Raw genomic sequence first — 24033 nt, forward strand, 5'->3', positions numbered from 1 at the left:
AATTGGTGAAAAATAGTGGGAGAAGGGATGACAATAAGATAGAAGGATGGATGTTTATAGGAAGGTGTTCCAGGGGAACAAAAATGATATCTGCTAGCATAAAAGGTGGAAATGAAATATGTGCTGATTCTGCTCTGAACAGTGGCTTAGTTAGAAGACTGTGGCTGAGGGAAGGATGGGTGTTTTAAGTAATCAGCACTTAATACAACTGTCCTTACCTATATGCATCACATGACCAAATCATCACAGTTTTTTCTCTTGCAATGCTATATCTGATTCCACTTATACCTAATTTTTCTCTCAATATATTTGTACTTTGTTATCCATGCACACTAATGCATCCAGCTGTATTCCTTTCTAGCTTTTCCATGTCCTCTGAATTCAGGGCCCATATCTCACTATCATGCAATGTTACTCTTTGTAGGCAAGCATCAAACACTCTGCCTTTCACTCTGAGAGGTAAATCTTTTGTTGCCAATAGAAGTAATTGCTCTCTGAACTTTCTCCATCTATTCTTATTCTAGCAACTGTACTTTCAGAACGTCTTCCACTGCTAATTAGATCACCTCAGTAACAAAAACTATCTACTTTCTCTATTGAGTTTCTTGAACATTCAAAGAAATATATTTCCCATGTGCATTTAGTGCTTGCACATCTTCCTGTGATTCTACAGCATGTCTTGTGTGTCCATAGCTTGCACTGGGTAGAGCATAAAAAATTCCAGCCTACACCTTTCCTACATATTGAGCAACGCCATTTATCTGATGGGAGTAGAATCCTGTCTGTTTTCCTGCTCTCTAGAACTTTAGTCTTTGCCAAGTTAAACTATAAGGGCCTTTGATTCCAAGTTTTGCTTCCACACCTGGAATTTCTTTAAGTCTATTACAGATTCTGCTATAAGAGTGGGTTATTAGCATAGTTTCTAAGAAACCAGTCTTAAATCCTTCTGTTATAGCCTGGAGGACTATGATAAATAGGAGGGGACTGAGAAATGAACCTTGGTGAACTCCTAGCTGTACTCTAACTTCACTGCTGTACTTATTCTTACTCACCTTACTGACAGTACTACTGTACATGGTTATATTGTTCTTACCCCTAGCTTCCTTAGAGACCAGCAGATTAGAAAGCAAGGAGCTCTGTCAAAGGCTTTCTCCAGATCAACAAATGCCAAATACAATGCTTTATTTTTAGCTAAATTTTTCTCCTCTAGCTCCCTTACTAAGAAAATACCATCAGTATTAATTCTCCCTAATACAAAACCAAACTGCATCTCATCTATGTACTACTAAAACTGTGATTACTTGCTTGCGATCTTGTCTGTAATTTAATACAGCCAAACCAGCACATAATGGGAAAATACTCTGAAAGTAAAGTACCCCTGAAATGTGAATACAAATGGAATAAAACAAGTTTCGTGTAAATCGGATCATGGCTTCCACAAATTTAAGCAGTGGAACCTGGAGTTATTACCCTTTACTGTGAACACCGAGATAGTTTTGTTGGCATAACTACAGATGTGCACCCCACCGACTTTGTTGCCTCATAACTTCCAGAAAAATGATACTTCTTAACAAAATTTTTAACAAATACTGCTTAGATGCTGTGAATTCAGTGTATATAGAGATTTATGGGAAAGAATTTTTCTGAGGGGGTGGGGAAAGGAGTTTTGGAAAATTCACATAATCCAACTTTTTTCCTTCATGATTTTTAGGAAAATGGATTTCTTTTAATGAAATTTTATACAAATACCTTTCAAACAACATAGATTACAATTATAAAGAAATTTGTGGGGAAATTTTTTTCCAAGGGAGTGGGGAGAGGACTTTTGAAAAAATGGAAGACCAAATAAGTTGGAATGGGGAGTTTTCCCATTTTTTTTAATTTCACCACAGCCTTTGAAATGATGGTGAGTATGTTTTATGAAAAAAAGTTTTGAAAATTTTTGAAATTCCTTGCCATCCCACTGCAAAGTGATTTTGGCTTATATTTTTTTAAACTCAAAAACCATGGGAGGAGCCTTTTTAGTAAAAGAAAAAAAAGTTGTAAATATTTTCAGAGGAAAAGGTGTACAATTCAAGGGAGATTTGGCTTTTGTTTCTAGCACATCTCAAACCACCCTCCATTTTCATTCTCACCTGTCTTGATGTTTTCTCAATATTTTTCTCCCATTAAACACATTTTATGGAATGATGATGCTGAAATAACACATGTGTGGTCTGTTGGCGGAATATAAGCAACAAAAAAACAAAAAAAAATTATAACTTTAATTTTTATCCCTACCTTCAAGTGAAGCCATGTGTGCATGTAAGAAAAAACATTTTCTAATGGAAAAGTATGTTATTAAAATTAATTATCGTTTACATATCACTGTGGGTAAATGCCAGCAATGACCTTCTCAGGCTCTCCAATATTTTAATTTATAAACAGAAACAATTGGGGGCAGGGTGTAGGGTTACAAAAAAAAAAAAGAAATCATAATTTTTCAAATTTTTTTTTTCATAGCATATAAATGTATTTATGGGGAGAAAAATATTGAAAAACATCAATACATTCAAGAGTGAGAAAGAAACGAAGATGGTTGTCTTGGGCTGTGCTAGAAACAACTGCCAAAACTCACTTAAATCACTCACTTTTTCCTCTGAAAATATTAACAATATTATATTTTTCTTACCAAAAAGGCTCCGCCCATGGTTTTGAAGGACAAAAAAAATTGGCCAAAATTGGTCTGGAGTGGGATGATGAGGGTGGGTGGTTGTAGAAAAAAAATTTTTTAAACTTTTTTTTCATAAAAAGATGTTCCCTGCCCACCTCATTTCAAAGGCTGTGGTTAAAAAGAATGGGAAAAATTCCCATCAAAATGGAGTAGATCCAACTTATTTGAAAGGTATTTGTATAAAATTTCATTAAAAGATATCCATCTTCCTGAAAGTTAAGAGGGGAAAAAAGTCGGATTGTGTGAATTTTCCAAAACTCCTCTCCCTACCCCATAGAAAAAGTTCTTTTCCATAAATCCCTATATACTCTGAATCCACAGAATTTAAGCAATATTTGTTGAAAATTTTGTTAAAAAGTATTCATTTTTCTGGAAGTTGTGAGGCAACAAAGTCAGTGGGGGGTACACATCTGTAGTTATGCCAGTTTTGTTTGTGTGCTTGCTTGCGTACAAGCTTGTCTTTAACTTACTACAGCCAAACTGTTGCATAGTTTCAATGTATTATAGGTGCTAGGACAATTTGTCCCCAGTTATTTTGTAAATTGTCGTTGGACAGTTTTAGATATATTTTGCTTTTCTTTAACCCCCCTCCCTCCCCCTCTCTCTCTCAAGTATCTGCGCTGAACAGTTTATGAACAAAGATTTTCAAGCAAATTGAATTAAATTTATTGAATATACCTACTCATCAACATAGCTACCTGCAAGATCATAACTTTAGAAAAAGGAAAAATTAAAGTGGTCAATCAAGAAGATTATATATACACAAAAAATAAACGGAATACAGATGGACTGAAGATATACTGGAGGTGTGAAAATCATGCGTGCAAGGTGAGACTTCAAACAGATGAAAATTATAAAGAGCATAAGAAGATTGGGACCGATAATCATGCTTCAGATAATAGTTTCAAATATTAAAGTAAAGTCTATTTCATCTCGTGATGCCCCTCACTCAATTATTGCTGGTGAAGTTCAGAATTTAAATGACTGTACATTATGCAAGTGTACTATTATCCAGCCACTCATACTTCTCACCCACAATAATCTTGATTCTCTCTGATACACTGTTTGGCAATCTGGAAAACCTCATGCTATAGAACTTTGGCAGACCTCTTCCTTTCTGCTTCTGCCCTTGCTATGTAAACACTTGTAGCCTAGCTTCTCTTCTAACCACCTGATATAATTCTCTGCAGTCACCCTTTTCCTAGTATTTCTAGGCCTGTCTTTTCACTTTTGTAACTTTGACTACATCACAGTTTCACCACCAAATTACCCTCAGTCTGGCTAGGACCTTGCACCAGTCACAGATTTGCTCTTCAGCCCTTAGTACGTTGTCCCAGAAATGTCCTTTTCTTTCTTTACCAAACTGGATTGTTTCACTGAGTCCTCCTTGCTCTAATTCCACATTCCTTTGTGAAATTACTCTCTTTTTCCTTCATATCCACTGTCTGTATTCTCTTTCATACTCACTTATGTATGAGAATATGTGTAGGCAACTTCATCAACACTATCTTTATCTTATTTTCCAGCTACTCCCACTTATCTTATATAATGTGGGGTAGCCATGTATCTCTATAGTAAAACACATGGTTTTGTCTCTCATACTTTAGTCTTTTAAAACCTGGCATAATGCCATCTTCCTTCCTCTCAGATACACCCCCACTCAGTCAAGGGACCCTGTTCTTTTCTTGTCTTGCAACTTACCTGGGGACCTCACTAGTACCAGTATCATGAAGAAAGTACCCAGTAGACACCGTAAGTGGTTCACATAAGGAAGGAGATTCAGCTCTAGAAATCATGTCAAAACAGCCGTTGGAGCTTGTCAGATCTTGTCAAACTGTCCTACTGATAACATCATGGAAAACTGATGTTAAATGATGATGATTATGATGATGATGATGATGTCTATCTGTCTATCTTCCTATTAATAGATAGATAGATTTCTGTAAAATTATGGATAATTTGACAGTTAATTATTATGATGCAATAATTTCTGTTACAGTCATTAAAGTTAGAAGCGATATCGATGTAAATTCATTTGAATTCAAACATGACATGGAAGAACGTTTAGCCAGAAGTTATGCTGAAGCATACAAAAGAGGTCAACGCATCATGAATGGAACTTACCGTCCTCTTCGGAAAAAACGTTTTGCTGTTGTAGAAGACATTGCTTTACAGGTGAGTTCTGTTAAAGTAATTGCTTTAATCTGCTGTACTAATTCATCTGTTTTACTAACTAATTTTATAGTTTTACTAACTAATTTTATAGTTTCTTTTTATCATGATATTTTAAAAATTTCAGTAATTTTATGGATAGTAAATTCCATTAATTTCTGACAAGATTAAAGAATTTCCTGTTCCCTGTGTTATTTGTTTGTTCCTTCTATTTCACACAACTGGGAGAGAGGAAGAGAAGCTGATAGAAGAGGGTTAAAGTAATAGAAGCAAGAAGATGATGGAAGACAGAGTAATGGAAGAGAGCCATGAGAGAGAAGTTGAGAGAAAGAGGGAGGTAGACAGCTACATCATACTTGTTAGTGAGGATATTAAATACAAGTTACATGACTGAGAGGATGATAGAAGAGAGAGAGTAATGGAAGAGAAACAGAGTAATAGGAAAGTAGCAGGAGACCATGATAACAATGATAGAAAAGAGAGAAAGAAGATATAGCATGCCTATGGGCCTGAGGCAAGATCCTGTCTGTAAATGATTTCATCTCAATCAGTCAAGAGGCTTTTTTCTGAGATTTGGTCCCAGCTATATTAAGGATGTTTTTTCTCCAAGAAGATCTTTAGTGATAGTGAGGAACAGCATTTGAAGTGACTATGAGGGATCTAACTGGGTGATTACATGTTTAGGTGGGGCAGGTGTGGTGGTCTTTTCTTGATATGAGTAGTGTTTGAGTACTTTTGCTGTTAAAAGTTAGTAAAGCTCGACTGGAAGATGTGTCCAGTAATGGAATCAATGCCAGTTTGGCATGTAACATGTTGATTGCATTTGGATGGTACATGGTCAGGAAAATGAGGAAGGAATGAAGGGTTGTGTCATCTGCATTTGAACAGACATTGTTGGATGTGGTGGAAAATAGATCACTGATATATTAAAGGAAGAGAGTAGAGGACAAAACTAAGCCCTGGGGAACACCAGAGTTGATTGAGAGTGGGGCAGAAAAAACTCTGTTTAAACATGACGTGAGAGTGTGATTTAGTAGGATGCTGCCAATCCAAGAAATGAGGGTTGGGTGGAGTCTGTATTTTAGCATTTTGCCAGGAGATTTGCATGTCAGAAATTATCTTTCAAAGCAAGAGCCTTCTGGTGAGTGACATAAGAAAGTAGGTCTCCAGTGGATCTGGCTCTGTGGAAGCTGTACTTGGGGGTCAATGAGGAGAGAGAGATATCCAAAGTGTTGGAGATTGTCATTGTTAATGGCTGTCTCTATTACCTTGGAGATGTTAGAGGTGATATACAAATGATAAAACATTTGAAGATTACAATGCCAATGTAAACCATTGTGTGATGTCTTTCAGATAATGAAAATTGTGCACTCTAATCACAGAACCTCCAAGAATGTAAGTTTGGTGTATTATATGGAGAAAAATGGCAGACCAGTTCCAGCTAAGGATGCCATAAAACACATGAATCTTATCCAACTTCAAGAACTTGCTATTTATCTCAATCATGTTGTTGTTCTTAGAGCAGAAGGTAAGTCAGTTTGAAGTTTGGTTTGGTAGATTTTCATACAGAAAATATTCATAGTTTATAAGTAATACATGAATACATTAAGTTGTCCATAAAAAGCTTTCCCATCCCAATATTTGAAATAGCAGGAAAACATTTTAATGATACAATAAACACCTATGATGTGAAGAAATTAATCCATTATCCAGTTTATCACCACCTGGTTCCAAGGTGCTTTTAACAGATGTTAAATGTTCCAAGCATTTGTGTTGGGTCATCTGTTTGAAGATACTGACGTTCCTTCTTTTATTAAAGTGGGAAGTCCTATAAAGGGTCATGATATAGCCTTTTCTACTAAAAGATATAGGGATTAGAAAACCAGGTTTAATTACTCAGAGTTACCATTTGCAGTAATAAACAATAGATAAGCCTTAGTGGTAGACAAAAAAAAAAAAACAGTGAGAAGGAAGGGGAGGAATTATAAGGACAGCAAAAGGATTAAATAAATGAAGAAGTTGTCTGTGTGAATATCTATGTGTGTGTGTGTGTGTGTGTGTGTGTGTATATATACACATATGCAGATGCATATATATATGGTGGTCAATGAGGAAACTAGGGATAGAAGAATGGTTAGTGAGAGCTGTGCGAGCCATGTACAGAGACGCTGTCAGTAAGTTGAGGGTTGGCAACGAGTACGGTGAAGAATTCCGGGTAGAGGTAGGGGTCCACCAAGGTTTAGTCCTCAGCCCCTTCCTATTTATCATAGTCCTCCAGGCAATAACACAGGAATTCAAGACAGGATGCCCCGGGGAGCTCCTCTATGCTGATGACGTTGCGCTAATTGCTGAGTCACTATCAGAACTAGAGGAGAAATTTCAGGTGTGGAAGCAAGGACTAGAATCGAAGGGCCTTAGAGTCAACTTAGCTAAAACCAAAGTCCTAATAAGTAGGAAGGTAGACAAAACACAAACCCCTTCAGGTAGATGGCCCTGCTCAATCTGTAGAAAAGGCATAGGAAGAAACTCTATAAGATGTACCCAGCGTAAGCTATGGACACATAAGAGGTGCAGCAATATCAAAGGAAGGTTAACTAGGAAGTTAGTTTTTGTATGTGGCAGATGCTCAGGGGCAATAAACACTGAAAATGTGCAGAGAACAACTTCTGCCAGATTCCAGGGAGAAAAACTAGAAGTAGTTGATAGCTTCCGCTATCTAGGTGACCAAGTTAGAAGTGGGGGAGGGTGCATTGAAAGTGTAGGTGCACTGCTAAAATAAGAATAGCCTGGGCAAAGTTCAGAGAGCTCTTACCTCTGCTGGTGACAAAGGGCCTCTCACTCAGAGTAAAAGGCTATATGACACATGTGTACGAACAGCCATGCTACATGGCAGTGAAACATGGGCCGTGACTGCTGATGACATGCGTAAGCTTGCAAGGAATGAAGCCAGTATGCTCCAATGGATGAGTAATGTCAGTGTGCATACTTGATAGAGTGTAAGTCCCTTGAGAGAAAAATTGAACCTAAGAAGCATGAGTTGTGGTGTGGAAGAGAGACGATTGCGCTGGTATAGTCATGTGGCGAGAATGGATGAGGATAGCTGTGTGAAAAAGTGCTACACCCTAGCGGTTGAGGGAACCTGTGGAAGAGGTAGACCCAGGAAGACCTGGGCTGAGGTGATGAAGCACGACCTTCAAACATTAGGCCTCACCGAGGCAATGACTTCTGACCAAGACCTTTGGAAATATGCTGTGCATGAGAAGACCCGGCAAGCCAAGTGAGACCATAATCGAAGGCCTCTGCCAGGGGTGTAGCCAGCCCACTTATGCGTACCTTTCCTTAATTGGACACTAAACCCCGCCTGCGAAGACCTGTTGAAGCAAGTGAAATCGAAATCGAACTAAATTCGACGACTGGCACCCATGCCAACGTCTCCTTCATTGGACACTAAACTCGGCTTGCGAAGACCTGTTGGGGCAAGTGAAAGCGAAATTGTGATGGCACCTGTACCAGTGGAGCACTAAGAGCACTGCCCGAGCGTGATCGTTGCCAGAGCAGCTGTCTGGCTTTCGTGCCAGTGACACGTAAATAGCACCATTTGAGCATGATCGTTACCAGCATCGCCTTCCTGGCACATGAAAAAACATTCGAGCGAGGTCGTTGCCAGTGCCGCTGGACTGACTCCTGTTCAGGAGGCACATAAAATACACCATTTTGAGCGTGGCCATTGCCAGTACTGCCTGACTGGCCTTCGTGCTGGTGGCATGTAAAAACACCTACTACACTCTCTCGGAGTGGTTGGCGTTAGGAAGGGCATCCAGCTGTAGAAACTCTGCCAGATCAGATTGGAGCCTGGTGTAGCCACCTTGTTCACCAGTCCTCAGTCAAATCGTCCAACCCATGCTAGCATGGAAAGCGGATGTTAAACGATGATGACGATGTATATATATATACATATATATATATTTATATATATATACACATATGTATTTGTATCTATGTTAATATATGTACCTGTATAAATTTAGAGTAGACATTTGTGGTGTGGGTGATGGAAACTTTCATCCATCAGGTCCTCAGCTTGTGGATAGGGAAATGGCCTATAGATATACAGGTTAGCTGTGAATGCTCAAAAAGCAGTCCTGGAAAAAATCAAGGGTTGCCCTTTGGCAAGACATAGCAGCTCTTAGCCACCCTGCCTGGGTCACGGTGAAATCCTGAAGCCTTGCAAAGAGCAGAAATGCCACTATCATTGGAATGGAGGATGATAGTAGGGAATGAAATACAAAGCATAAAAAAAGACTTTCCATTTGGATTTCTTCCCACTTTGTGGAACAAATTACACTTTTATGAATCTTAGTCTGTGAAAACTGTCAGTTTGATTGACACTGCAATTGTTTATAAGACCTGTAACTGTAGATGAGAAATTAGTAATTGAAAGACATTCTATGACTCACATTAACTTAAGAAATTTATCCTGCATCGCTTGTCATGCAGTCAAACAAGGAGCACTTTCTGCTGTAGTCCTGGCTCTGGCTTAGTGTTCAAAAAATCAGCTACAGACACAAACACAAAATAATTTCTGAAGTGCAAGCAAAGTACACTTGTTTCCACCTTTAGTGTGCACATTTTCAAAAAACTAAATCAACTCCCAGAACTTGTTGCCTCAGTCATCAAGTACAAAATTGATGCTATTTGTGAGCAAGAACACAGGCTTTATCACGATAATGTTGAGCTGAAATACCATGTTGCTGGTAGCAGCTGGACTTTCTTCTCAGCTTCAGCTTGGAAGAACTACCAATTGTACCTTTGGTGGTGTAGGCATGCTGCTAAACCTGCCTACCCTCAAATCTTTAAACAGCAGAATGAGAATTCATGCAAGAATAAAAACAATGTCTTTTTAAGGAAATCCAGAAACATCACTCATATCTTATTATTCACCAACAAACACAGTGGACAAAGAGGTTTCCAATTTTATTAGGCTTTCTCCATATCAGTTTAGACAAATACCAAAGTGCAGTGCTCTCACAATTGAAGGTGATTTGAATGCTCATATTGAAAAACCTGTAGCCCATAAATATTCATTCCATGCAACCATGAACAGAAATGGCTTATATCTAAATGAATTTATTTTTGCAAATCAGTTAGTATGTCTAAAAGTCAAATTCTAAAAGAAACCCTCTAAACTATATACATCTACCTATGCTCATGTTTGAAATGCCCAACTAAATTACATGCTAATCAATAAGAAATGGATGAATAGCACCTTAAACACTGAACCTTACAATACCTTTGAAGGAGTGAGCAGCTACCACAAAATTATCACACTGAAATTTCACATAAGCCTTAGAGCTAACGAAACCAAATCAGGCTCACATGACTGGTCAGTTTTAACAAACAACAGAGAAATCTGCAACCAATACATTATATCAGTTAGAAACAGATTTGAGCTGCTACAAAATGAAAATGAAGGAAATTCCTCCAATATAACATTCAATAATTTTGTAACATCCAGTACAGAGGTTGCAAAAGAGATCATACCCATAAAATCCAGAACTAATAAATGTATCCCCAGGGCTAACCAAGAGATAATAAACAAGATAAAACACTTCAAAGAAGTGGCCCAAGCTAAAATTATACATCTAATCCCCTCAAATGAAGCCAATTTCTAAAAGCTACAGGATGAACTAGTAGACCTATATCAATTTCAACAATGAAACTACATCCAAAGTAAAATAAATTAAATTAAACATGCTGTTGTAAACAAGCAGACATCACTACCCTGGAAAATAGTAAACGAAATAAGCAAACTCAAAGACTCCAGTAAGTTAAAAATGAAGGCTAAAAATCTTCAGGAATGTTTAGAAAAGTGGAAGGATCATTTTCAAAATTTGCTTGGGAATATATCCTCAGTTTCTGATATAGATGTAACATCAATTATTGACCACACTGTTGATATCATAACTGGTGATATCATAACTGGTGATATCATAACATTGACAGATTGAAAGAAGTCCTTAAAAGCCCTAAAAACTAAAAGGCTGCTGGACTGGATAACATTCTGCCTGAAATCTAGAAAACAGGAGAATTCAGTGATATTCTGTCAGGCTTCTGCAATACAGTCTATAATGGTGGCAACATTGATAAATAGACAGAAAGCTGCATACTTCCATTTCCAAAGAAAGGTGATTTGGGTCTCACAATGAACTGCCGAGGCATCACTCTTACAGCAATCACTGCAAAAATTGAGAAAGTTTTGAGAAGAAATCAAAATGGCTTCAGAAAAAATAGGTCAGCTATCAGACAAATACTTACAGTTCATCATCTACTGGATGGAGTAGAATTCAGAAATCTCGAAGCAGTATTACTATGTGTTGATTTCTCAAAAGTTTTTTATTCTATCCACTGTGGTAAAATGGAAGAACTACTACTGACCTAAGGTATCCCCAAGGAAACAACGGCAGCAATTATGATGCTCTATAACAGCATAAACCTTTGGTAGGATCCCCAGATGGAGATACAAGTTTCTTTGATATCAGAGCCAGAGTACTGCAAGGGGACACATTGGTATCTTTTCTCTTTGTGATCTCTTTGGATTATGTCCTCGGAACATCACTTGACAATCTAAATAGTCTTAATTTCACACTCGCAAAAAGAAGATTGATTGGACATCCAGCTCAAAAAATAACTGATGTAGACTATGCCAATGATTTAGCCTTGACACAATATCAGACTCCATCCAATTACTTCATAATCTAGAATTAGCTGCACATGATATTGAACTACTTGTTAATTTTAGTAAAATCAAACTCATTGCTCTCAATCAACAAGGACCCATCACCAACATCAGCGGAGATCCCATCTGTCAAGTTGATGATTTTATGTACCTCAGTTCTGCAACCTCAACTAATAAGGACATAAAACCTCAGACAGCTAAAGCATGGTTGGCCCTAAACAAACTGGATGTTATCTGGAAATCAAACTTGTCATACAACCTTAAGAGGAAATTTTTCTGAGCAATGGATGAGTCAGTCCTTTTATTTGGAGCCTGGTTGCTTATCAAAATTCTGGTATGCAGTTTAGATGAAACTTACACCTGAATGTTAAGAACAGTCTTAAACATATCTTGGAGAACTCATCCCACCAAGAAACAGCTGTATGTTTCCAACATTATAAGGGAAAGGTGCTTGCACTTTGCAGGATATGCTGGCAAGCTAAAAAAGAGCTTGCAAGTCACCTACAGCTATGGATGCCAAAACATGTTGGTACTTGAGCTGGTTGTCCAAACACAATGTATGTAGTTCAACTCACCAGATACACTTGATACCTCTCTGAAGACCTCCATTAACTAATGTAGGACTGAGATGGATGGTGTGTGCAGGTTAAAAATGTCTGAGCAAACTTGACAAGAAGATGTTAAAACAGCTGAGTGCTGAGCATGCTGCTGTACTCCATCTCTGAATTCAGGAGCTGATGTCTCATCAGATAGTAAAGCAGCTTTGTAATGTTTCAGCCCCGTCCATCACGACACCAGAACTGCCTGGGGCCACCCACTGATGTAGGTGACAAAACTTCCACACTCATCATAAGCTTTGCTGAGTCAAAAGTTTGTAACTCTGGCCCAGCTGTTTCTACCATTTTCATTGCTCATTTTTGCTGCATCATTTGTCCTCTATTTCAAGCCAGATGTAATGATCTGCTTTCTTGGCAGCTTCTGACAATTTTCTGGCAACATCTTTTCTCTCCTTCACAAGTCCAAGACTTCCGAGTATTGAGTGAACCTTGATTCCATAAAATATATATATACATATATGTATCTGTGTGTGTGTGCATGTGTACTTACATATACAAATACATGCATACATATGTGCATACGTACATACATATGTACATATGTACATGATGGCTGCCCCCTCGTTATCGAGTATGGCCATTGCACGAAGCTTAACGGTGCTGTGATTGAATGTGACTTTTTAGCCCAGCCAAAGATCTACAATGTCTTGCACATAGTTGACATCCAAAAGCTTTACTGGCAATAGCTGGCTGTTGTTGTACCTTTGCGTGTCATTTAAGTCCTCCTGCTGAATCACACTCCATCCACATGCCCGACAGACATGACTAGTATGGTGTGTAGCATCATCACCAGCAGCCTGGTAGTCAATCATTGGTCTTGCTTTATGACTACGAAGATGACTTATGAATCCAGCTTTACTGAGGCACGGTCTTGTACAGACACTGCATGTCAGTGTCATAGAAAGACCCTTACCATCTGGAAGTGCAACAACAATGCCCTTCCTGACATCCCTCCTTAAATTCTCATGTGCAATTCGTGATTTCTCAAAAGTAGTTGTTCCCTCATGCACAATCCTTCTCCACCTGCCACGGTCAATAGCTATGCCTTCCCATGTGCTAGGAGAGATGTTGGCATCTCTCAAGGAAACCTTCAGCAAGTCTTTATATCTCTTTTTTGATTTATGTGGAGGTCATTCTCCTTTACCTAACTCTCCATAAAAGAGTTGTTTTGGCATCCTTGAATCTTTCATCCTGACCAGATGACCACTCCATCTGAGCCTTTGCTTCAACACAAGAGCTTCTATACTTTCACACCAAGAGCTTTCCAATATCTCAAGATCACTGATGCGGTCCTCCCTCTTAATGCCATAGATCCGTCTGAGACACATCTGATGGAAATGATCCAGTTGTTTAAGGTGGTATTGATACGTGACCCAGGTCTCGCAGGCATATAGAAGAGAAGAGAGTACACACACCTTGTACATCTTTATCTTTGTCTTCCTGCATATGTCTTGCCGACCCCAGAGATGCCTTTCTAGCCTTCCGAAAGCATCACTTGCTTTCCTAATTCTGTATGGAATTTCATTGTCCAAATTGCCATATCTATTAACAGTGCTTCCCAGGTAGACAAACTGATCGACTACACCAAGTCTTTTACCATACACATAGATATTTGGTTCAATATACTGCTTACCAGGGGCAGATTGGTACATGACAACAGTTTTCTTGAGATTGACTGTCATTCCTAAGGCAGTGCAAGCATCAGAGAATGCATTCAAAATGTGTTGCATATCAATCTCTGTGTGCGCCACTAGATCACAATCATCTGCATACAAAAGGTCTCTTATGATAGAGGTAAATACTTTTGTTTTTGCAGCAAAGCGTCTGATATTAAATATGTTGCCAGAGGTTCGATAATGGATGTAAACACCATATCTACAATTTCTGAATGCAATACAGAAAACCATCGCGAAATATATGGCGAATAGAGTCGGTGCCAGAATATCCCCTTGCTTCACTCCATTTTGTATTAAGATGGGCTCCGACATTTTACCTCTAACATTAACCCTACCCTTCATGTCTTCATGAAAAGACCTAACCACAGCAAGGAACTTTTCAGGACAACCAAGTTTCTGGAGGACTTTCCATAGTGCTTTTCTATTAACTGTATCAAAGGCCTTTGACAGATCGACAAAAACCTGATATAAATCGAGACCCTGTTCCACACACTTTTCCTGAAGCTGTCTAGCTGAGAAGATCACATCGGCAGTGCCACGTCCCACACGAAAACCAGATTGACTTTCTGGAAGAACACAAACTGTAACGTGTTTCAGCAGACGGTCCAGAGGTACCCTGCATAAAACCTTTCCTACGACAGAAAGCAATGATATTCCCCTGTAGTTACCACAATCATTCCTGTTGCCCTTTCCCTTATATAAGACCACCATTACTGTATCTCTCAAGTCGTCAGGTACAGATTCACTATCCCATATCCTGTCAAACAAGGAGTGAAGTTGCTGTAGAAGTTTCTCACCACCATGCTGCAATAACTCTGCCTGAATGCCATCCATACCTGGAGACCTCCCATTATTCATCCTTGAGACAGCCACCGCGACTTCTTCCAACATAGGTAACTCTGCAAGAGCTTCTCTCACAGGTAATTCAGGGATGCGATTGAGAACATCCTCACTAACTAGACTGCTGATTCAAGAGTTCATCAAAGTGTTCTTGCCACCTTTGCAGAATTCCTTGTGAATCACGAAGAAGTTCTTTACTATCCCTGCTTCGAAATGGTGTCATCAGAGAAGAAGTCAGTCCATAAACCTCTCACAAGAGACCATATAACAGCTTTGTGTTATTGGAATCTGGTGCCGCCTGTATCTCATCACTCTTCTTACTCCACCAGGTATCCTTCATTTCACATCCTTGAGTTCCCTATGTATTACATCTCTCTCCTGTGGCTTTGCTGACAAATAGCGTGATAAAGTAGTCTTTTAACAGCCAATAAATCATCAATATGTTCATCATTTTCTTTAAACTAATCTTGATGCTTTCTTTGTATCAATCCCAGAACTTTCCTGCCTATATCATAAACTGACTTTTTGAGGGTCGACCAATCTTCCCCAAAATCTGCAACATTCATTTCCTCTCGTAAAGTTCTCTTCACACCATTACAACTAAGACGAGCAACATTCAGTCTTTTAGGCAGGGTAATACCTGCAGCCCGGATTTTATGTTTTGTGATTAATTTGACTTTTGCACGTACCAGGCGGTGGTCAGTCCAACACTCAGCCCCACGAAGAACACGAACACACCGCACATCACATCTGTCACGCATCCTAACAAGGATGTAATCCAGAATATGCCATTCTTTAGATGCATGGTGCATCCATGTGGTCTTAAACTTATTCTTTTGCTGAAACATGGTATTGGTAACACACAGACGCAGCTCCTCGCACATCTGCAGCAGAAGCATACCATTACTATTACACTTTCCCACCCCATGCTTTCCAATTACAGTCCATGTGTTAAAATCCCTACCCACTCTAGCATTAAAGTCACCTAGTACGATGACTTTGTCTGCCCTAGGGATGTTTCTTATAATGCCCTTCAAAGCATGGTAGAAAGAAACTTTTTCGTCATTAGTAGAGCACATAGTTGGAGCATACACACTCACCAAGGTCACATAATTTCCTTTAACCAAAGGAATTCTCATGGACATAAGCCGCTCATTAATCCCGACTGGGAATTCTTCCAACATGTCCACAAGAGTAGTCTTAACAGCAAATGCCACTCCAGCCTCTCCTCTAAGCTCTTCATCTCTCCCTTTCCTCCAAAGAATGTATATCTTCCACAAGATTCTGTAAGACGACCATCTCCAGCCAGTCTCGTCTCAGACAAAGCAACGATATCAAGATCATAGTGTCGAAGCTCCTTCGCAACAAGAGCAGTCCTGTGTTCAGGACATTCTGAGGACTTGTGGTCAAGCAGTGTCTGTACATTCCAACAGCCAATATTCAGTATTTTGATGAGGGCCGGGTTCAGACTGTGATGCTCTGGATACCCTGCCGGGCCAGACTCTTTCATCTGATGTGGTTCCAGAGTCCTTACTGCCATTTATTTTTTTACTGTTTTGGTACATCATTGATTGTTTGCTTTTTAAGGTTGAGACCCACAGCACTATCAACAATCATCAATTAGTTAATTGATTAATCAATCAATCCATGTTGTTATCGTGCAGTGCCTGTGCAAGAAGATTTTTTTTTAAAGTGAGGAAAGGCTGTGCACTGAGTCAATCCCACTCACTAAGCAACAGTAGCCATAACTCGAAAAGAAGAACAATTCAACATCATCGGTAACCACTGAGCTGCAGGTTTTATATCGGAGTTATCCCAGTTGCCTGAGTTGCCTTCTCCTAGAAGGATGCCCTAACAAGGGCTAGGGGTCCTTTACTCCCAATGGTTTAACCGCGTGATTGGGTATTCAGTCCGATTATTTCTATGTCCCCGCGCAAAAAACAGCATTAAGCTGGATAAAAAAAATAAAAACAGCCTCAAGCTGTGGTGGGGGGGGAAGTTGATATACAATATATACATAAAATATACGATATGGCGATATGGAATACATGAAAAAATCTATATAATGAGCAAACTATAAATATTTACAAAAAATATGAGCAAACTATAAAAATATACATAAAATGTTTTTTTTTCTCCTTTTTTTATTTTTTAAAAATTTATATATATAATGAGCAAACTGTAAAAATTTACAATATCTAAAATTAGTGAGAAAAAAGCGGGGATATAGAGTAAATACATAACTACACACATATTGGATGGCCGTTGACTCGCAAGAGTTCCTCCGCCCTTTGACGGGTTTTGTTTTTCATCCCGCAGGGTGTCCAATAAACACCCTCCTCACCAAGGAAACTTGGTGGGCTTGCCAGTTTAGTCGCCGACAGCCCGACCATGCAACAGGTTGTACTGGGTTTACGTATGTACATACATACGTTCATACGTATGTATGTACATACATACATACATACATATATATATATATATATGTGTATATATTCATTTAAAATGCAGAGATGCCTTTAATAGGACATCTACTTGCTAGAAATAGCAGCAAAAGACTACATACCACAAAAAATTAGGGATAATTTCGAAAGGAAATGAAAAATAAAAACTTTTACCAATCTATATTCTGTACCATGGTTTCAAGTTAATTTTAGTAAGATAAAGATTATATATCTTACAAGGTCGGACTATCGTCAGCAGAAATGACCAGACAACATATGAAGCACGAGTCAATAAGCAGCATGGTTCGTGTTCTAATTTTTCAAAATATATTTATTTTGAAAAATTAGACATAGGAACACGAACCATGCTGCTTATCAACAATCATCAATTAGTTAATTGATTAATCAATCAATCCATGTTGTTATCGTGCAGTGCCTCTGCAAGAAGATTTTTTTTTTAAGTGAGGAAAGGCTGTGCACTGAGTCAATCCCACTCACTAAGCAACAGTAGCCATGGTTCGTGTTCTAATTTTTCAAAATATATTTATTTTGAAAAATTAGACATAGGAACACGAACCATGCTGCTTATTGACTCGTGCTTCATATGTTGTCTGGTCATTTCTGCTGACGATAGTCCGACCTTGTAAGATATATAATCTTTATCTTACTAAAATTGACTTGAAACCATGGTACAGAATATAGATTGGTAAAAAGTTTTTATTTTTCATTTCCTTTCGAAATTATCCCTAATTTTTTTTTTTGTGGTATGTAGTCTTTTGCTGCTATTTCTAGCGACTAGATGTCCTATTAAAGGCATCTCTGCATTTTAAATGATTAATACATAGTCTATTGACTGTTTTTTTACTCTCGCTAGACCACTGGTGGTAAATAAAATTTCTAAAATTTTTTTTGCTACCCTATAATTTATTAATAATGATATATGTGTATATATATAGATGTGTATATATATATATATATATATATATATATATATATATATATATATACCCAGGAAGACCCGGGATGAGGTGGTGAAGCACGACCTTCAAACATTAAGCCTCACCGAGGCAATGACTTGTGACTGATCATTACCAGCGTTGCCTTCCTGGCACATGAAAAGACATTTGAGCGAGGTTCGTTGCCAGTGCCGCTGGACTGACTCCTGTGCAGGTGGCACATAAAATACACCATTCTGAGCGTGGCCGTTGCCAGTACTGCCTGACTGGCCTTTGTGCCGGTGGCACGTAAAAGCACCTACTACACTCTCTCGGAGTGGTTGGCGTTAGGAAGGGCATCCAGCTGTAGAAACTCTGCCAAATCAGATTGGAGCCTGGTGTAGCCACCTGGTTCACCAGTCCTCAGTCAAATCGTCCAACCCATGCTAGCATGGAAAGCGAATGTTAAACAATGACGATGATGATGATACACACACACACACACACACACACAATGGGTGCTGAAAAGTTCCTGTCTTTGGATCAGTTAATTATGATTTCATTCAACATATTCCTCTCTCAGATTCAAACACTTATTGCAGTAGTCCTTCAGTTTTTCTAAGCCCTATAAAAAGAACTTGGAAGGTTGGGCCTCCAACTAGGCCTCTGTAGCAGCAATCACTTCCAAATCAGGGTGAAATTTCATTCCCTTGAAATGTTTTTTCCATTGTGGAATGGGGTGATAGTTTGAGGGGGACAAGTTTGGAGGTAATAGTTGGAGGAGATCAAGTAAGGTAGTTGGTCTACCAATTCGAAACCAATTTTTCATAGAGTTTCATGTGGTGTGTGTGCTGGTGCATTGTCCTGCAAAAACAGGACACCATGACTTTGCTTTCTGTGGCATTTCTGCTTCAAAGCTTCTTGCACTTCATCCAACAGAGATGTAATATTCTATGTTGATGGTGTGACCCTTTGACAGGTATTTTATGAGGCGTCTTCTGTCTTTGTCCCAGAACACTGAAGCCAAAATCTTTTCAGCTGAATTCTTGTCTGAAACTTCTTGGGAGGCAGTGAACAACTGTGGCATCACTCCATTGAGTGCTGTTTGGTCATAATGATCATAATGATGAAGACAAGTTTCATTCATGGTGACTAAACAAGTTATAAAATCAGCCTCTCCTGCTGCAAACTGATCCCAAATTGCCTTTGATGTCATCACTCTGATGCACTTCTGATCTGTGTTGAGGTATTTCAGCACCCATTTTATGGAAAGCTTTCTCATGTCCAGAATGTTGTGGATGATGCAGCCAACTCTTTTGTGGGAAATCCCCAGTGTCTCAGCTATGACTTTAGTTGAAATCCAGCAGTCCTTGAGAATCATGTGCACAGCATTGGCTTTGTCCTCTGTGGTTGCAGGAGTTGGCTGTCTTGACCAGGGTTCATCTGTGACCTCGGAATGACTAGTCCCAAACCTTGACACCCAGATTTTCAATGAGGAGTAAGATGAGTAGCAGCCTTCAAGACTTCCTTCATCTTGCTTTAGATTTCTGCTGCTCTTTTGCCTTGTGAAAAGGAACTTCATGACTACCTGAGCTTCAGTTTTACCAAAATTTACTGTAAGATCTGCCATCATACATTAAATCTGCAAAAAAGAGAAAGATATATTGTATACCATAATGATTTTTTGCATATCTTCTAAATAGTTGTCCTACCCTCCTCCCCTCATAACGGTAACAGCTCTACTCTTTTGTGATACCCTTGAAGCCAAGAACTTTTCAGTATCCCTCATATATGTGTATATATACCATGCCAGTATGGAAAGCGGACGATGACGACGATTGATATATATATATATAAATAAATATAATATGTGACAGGAGAGTATTGTAGTTCGCTTGAAGCATTGTGTATTGTTTGTAAAGAATAAAAAGTTTTGAATGGTACAACAGTGCAGATGAAGTATCTAAGAATATCTGAAGAAGGAATTGTATTCCGAAATATCATCGGACTATAGATAACTAAATTACAACAGGTATAGAGTCCATTTTTTTTGTATTATAGTGCATTGTTGTACCATTCAAAACTTTTTATTCTTTATAATATGTGACAATTATTCAGTAGCCACGATAAAACTCTGAGTTTCAGATGTCGGGGCGGAAACCCACGCCGGCATTTCTTCAGTTATCAGACCATCGAAAAAAATGCTATGGAAATGACCGTTAAAGCAAAGGGAAATTACTGTGTGATTGACCATTATTAAAACAAAAGGGCTATTAGAATGACTGCTAAGTAAGGGGAGGGATTAAAGGTAACGGAACTTTTTGGATCATGTCCACATGTGGCTAAATATTTGTTACGTTTTTTGGTCCCTCGAGATTACAGATAGGACTTGCTATCTATATTGTGTCTACATACAAGCTTTTTATCTCAATACTTTTTACTTATATTTCTTATATATTTTTTATATATTTTTTTACATATTTATAGAGATATTGGTTTATAGTTTTATTGTTCATATATTTTTTTACACATAATTTTTTTGTTTTCTACGTTCCGCCCTGCATTTTTCCTGTGCGTATATAGACGTATACATGGAATTTTTTGTGCGCGCATATGGATGTGTGTGCATGTGGATGTGCACATGTGTGCGGGTATGTGTGTATATAGACGTGTGTGTGTGTGTGTGTGTGTGTGTGCATGCGAGTATGTGCGTATATAGACGTGTTTTACTCTTATTGCTTATTTTTTACACTTTTTTTTACATATTTTTCTGTATTTTGTCTTTAGCCCTGTTTTTTCTTGTGCATGTGCGTATATAGACGTGTGTATGAACCTTTTTTGTGCATGCGTGTGTGTGCGAGCGTGTATGTGTATATTTTTTGGTGAATGTGTGGGTGAGCATGTGTGTGTTTCAAGCGAAGGTGGATGAGTATATACACATAGGTGCATGTACGTGGGTGTGTGGGCGTGCATGTGTATGTATGGACATGCACGCTTACGCAATTACTATGAACATTTTTACTCCTTTGCCTTTACTCCCTCCCCTTACTTAGCGGTCATTCTAATAGCTCTTTTGTCTTAATAACGGTCAATCACACAGTAATTTCCCTTTGTTTTAACGGTCATTTTCATAGCATTTTTTCGATGGCCCGATAACTGAAGAGATGCCGGCGTGGGTTTCCGCCCTGACATCCAAAACTCAGAGTTTTATCATGGCTACCGTTTAATTGTCACATATATTTACAGATAAATTCCTCTATTTACATAATATCAAGGTCTCTTTCATTCTTTTGTTGTCTTGCCATTTCTATCAATATATATATATATATATATATATCGCAGTATATAAGATACCCAGATGTGCGTCTGCAGAAGTTGAGGAGTTCTGTTTTGTATTTCAATGAGATTTGTCTTGGAATGATATAAAATGCTTTTCACTCAAGCACAACGAACATCTCATAAAATTTCAGTATAAACCATGCCTGTATGAGTTAGCTTTCTCTAAAATAGACCAATATATCTTAAAAGGGGTAGAGCCAACTTCTTTTAATTGCCATATGTGCTTAGCTAGGCTCGTTCTCCTGTTTTCAGGATATTTGAAGGAACTTCTGTGTGAGTTAAGCCTTGTTTTGAAACTGTTTTCTGTGATACCAGTATAAATTTTGTATGTAGGGAAGTTGTTAATTTGTACCTTAGCTGTGTATTATGTGCTTTCCACCATGTTACATTAATCTCTCCCCTCCCACAATAAACTAAACTACATCTCATCATGCACTACTGTCTTTCTACCTCACCCCCTGCTCCCCAACACCACTTTGTCATATATCTCTCCTGTCCTCACTTTGCCAGCTATATCATTGCTATCCTGACACTTCCCTATATACCCATGTTCACCATTTACTGCACTCCCCTTCCATCCCCTATATCTTTTACTCTCATGAATTCTTTACTTGCTGACTCTGCCTAATCCTCTGTACTACTCCACTTAAATTCACCTCCTTGTACCTTGAGGGTATGGTGTGGCACACCTTCACCACCATTCACTCTCTCTCTCTTCTCTGACTGGGGTAGCCATGTATTGCATCTATAGCATCTGTCTCTCTATTATTGCTCAACCTCTCATCACCTGGCTAGAAGCCACCTCTCTCAATACTACTACTCCCTCAGTTGAAGAGTATTTATCTTTGTCTTGTATATTACTTGATGATCTTACAGGTGTTGGTAAAAGTCTCCCAGTACTCTCTGTAAAGCATTAGAAACAGTATTCAGCGGTAGTAACCATGCTGAAGTAGGCAAAAGAGCATGATACAGTCCTTTGGTTAACTAGCTTCTGTCAAACCATGAAGGAACTGATGAGAACTGCTGGATGCCTTTCCTAATGTCAACCATTTTACAGAGTGAACTGGGTACTTTTTTTCATGACACTTTTATTAGTAAGGTTACTAAGTAACTTGCAAGACATGACCCATCAACTGAGTGGGGGGATAGTATTGAGGGAAGTGAAAATATGATAGAGGGACAGCAACAAGTATCTTTTTGAAGAGAAGATCCATAAATTTAACATTAATCTATTATTGTTTACAGCCTACCTTAAAACTCCTGATGGAAAATATTCTGAGAACTGGATCATTGGAGTTGTTCTTGGATCAGTTGCTGTAGTTCTCCTTTTCATGTGGTGTGTTCTGTTTATCTTCTTTAAATGCTTCCGACGCCCACCTCTAAAGATTCAAGAAGTAAAACCTATCAACTCCTCTCTTGCTTCTTCATTACAGGTATTTTTTAAATATTTATTATGTTTTTATTGGGCTCAGAGTATGAAAACAGAGGAAATAGTTTAGACCAGAGATAAACACCTAAAAGTTCAATTCCAACATTCAAATATCCTGAAGATTCCTGTGATGCCATTAGACTAAAATCTCTAACAAATGTTTGGAATTTTCTGATAATCTTGTTTTCAATTAAAGTACTAAATTATAGTTTTTTACATTATGTCAAAGAATTTAAGATTATAATTAATTGAACTTTTAAAGCCCATCTTCAAGGATGGAAGATTTTTGTAATATTTACATTAACCTTCATTTCTTAGCTTGATCTCCAAAGTGTCTTACATTCCTGGATATGTACATTTTATCAAAGAATTACTAATTTTATGTGAGAGATACAATGAGGTTATGTAATGCAGCTTATAATGAATACAGGGTGGAGAATGAAAGAGGTGAAAAATCGTCATTGATTCTACACAAGGAAGAAATTGTTCAGGGAAAAAATTTGCAGAGAATGAATATATACATAAATATGTTGTCATTGAAGCCCATCCTATCAACAGCAAATAAATATTAACCCAGACTGATCTGTGACAATCAGTACTACCATGACGTTGCTATTTTCCCCTTCATGTATACTGTACTAGCAGTATAACCCGACATTGTCCGGGTGTGACTTATTACGCCATCTACGATAAGTCTTGCTAGGTGAAAATCAACTAAAAAAGAAAGCCTTACAACGAAAAAACCCTTATGATGTAAATATGTTCATAATTCAAAAGACGACGAAATTAATAGGGAAAGTCTGAAGGCTGTTTTGCATAACATTATTAAGTGTACATAAATTTCATCCGTCTAATTGGCTATACAAATGCGTGTGCAAAACAACTTTTTGCGCTGCCCTGATTATACATAGCAGGATAATCCCTTTTCGCAGGAGCTAGGACGGCAATTTCTGGTGAAGTAATTGCTGGCGATCTGTTGCTACACAGTTCTGCCAGAATTCTATCAGATTGGGCAGAAGATGTTGATGCACCATTTTGCATTATGTTCGAAGTAGCTTCTGGAATGTGGTGAATTGCTGCAGTCTGTTGCTGTCTTTTTAAACCGGTTGCTTTCTTTCCCCAGCAAACTCTC

The 24033-nt window shown here is 38.4% G+C and overlaps 2 protein-coding genes across 3 annotated transcripts in view; one reads left to right on the forward strand and one right to left on the reverse strand.

The window, feature by feature from the left end:
* Positions 1 to 24033, forward strand: part of LOC106878674 (uncharacterized) — a 133683-nt gene that overhangs the window by 45761 nt on the left and 63889 nt on the right. For both annotated transcript variants that reach the window (XM_014927959.3, XM_089352360.1), the window contains exons 3-5: positions 4713 to 4888; positions 6239 to 6413; positions 22718 to 22905. In XM_014927959.3, coding sequence (XP_014783445.3) covers positions 4713 to 4888; positions 6239 to 6413; positions 22718 to 22905 — 539 coding nt within the window. The remainder of the gene's footprint in view (positions 1 to 4712; positions 4889 to 6238; positions 6414 to 22717; positions 22906 to 24033) is intronic.
* On the reverse strand, positions 18915 to 22843 carry LOC149135575 (uncharacterized). Its single transcript, XM_089352361.1, has 2 exons — positions 22723 to 22843; positions 18915 to 19775 (listed from the first exon to the last, which is right to left on the reverse strand). Exon 2 carries the CDS (start codon positions 19764 to 19766, stop codon positions 19062 to 19064), a length of 705 nt encoding a protein of 234 aa, XP_089208487.1. The 5' UTR covers positions 19767 to 19775; positions 22723 to 22843; the 3' UTR covers positions 18915 to 19061.

The sequence above is a fragment of the Octopus bimaculoides genome, chromosome 5 (assembly GCF_046866305.1).
Source record: "Octopus bimaculoides isolate indiv1 chromosome 5, ASM4686630v1, whole genome shotgun sequence".
Classification (NCBI taxonomy): Eukaryota; Metazoa; Mollusca; class Cephalopoda; order Octopoda; family Octopodidae; genus Octopus; species Octopus bimaculoides.

Coding starts and splice junctions, on each gene's coding strand:
- LOC149135575 (XM_089352361.1), bottom strand. CDS start 19,766: ATGATGGCAGATCTTACAGTAAATTTTGGTAAAACTGAAGCTCAGGTA.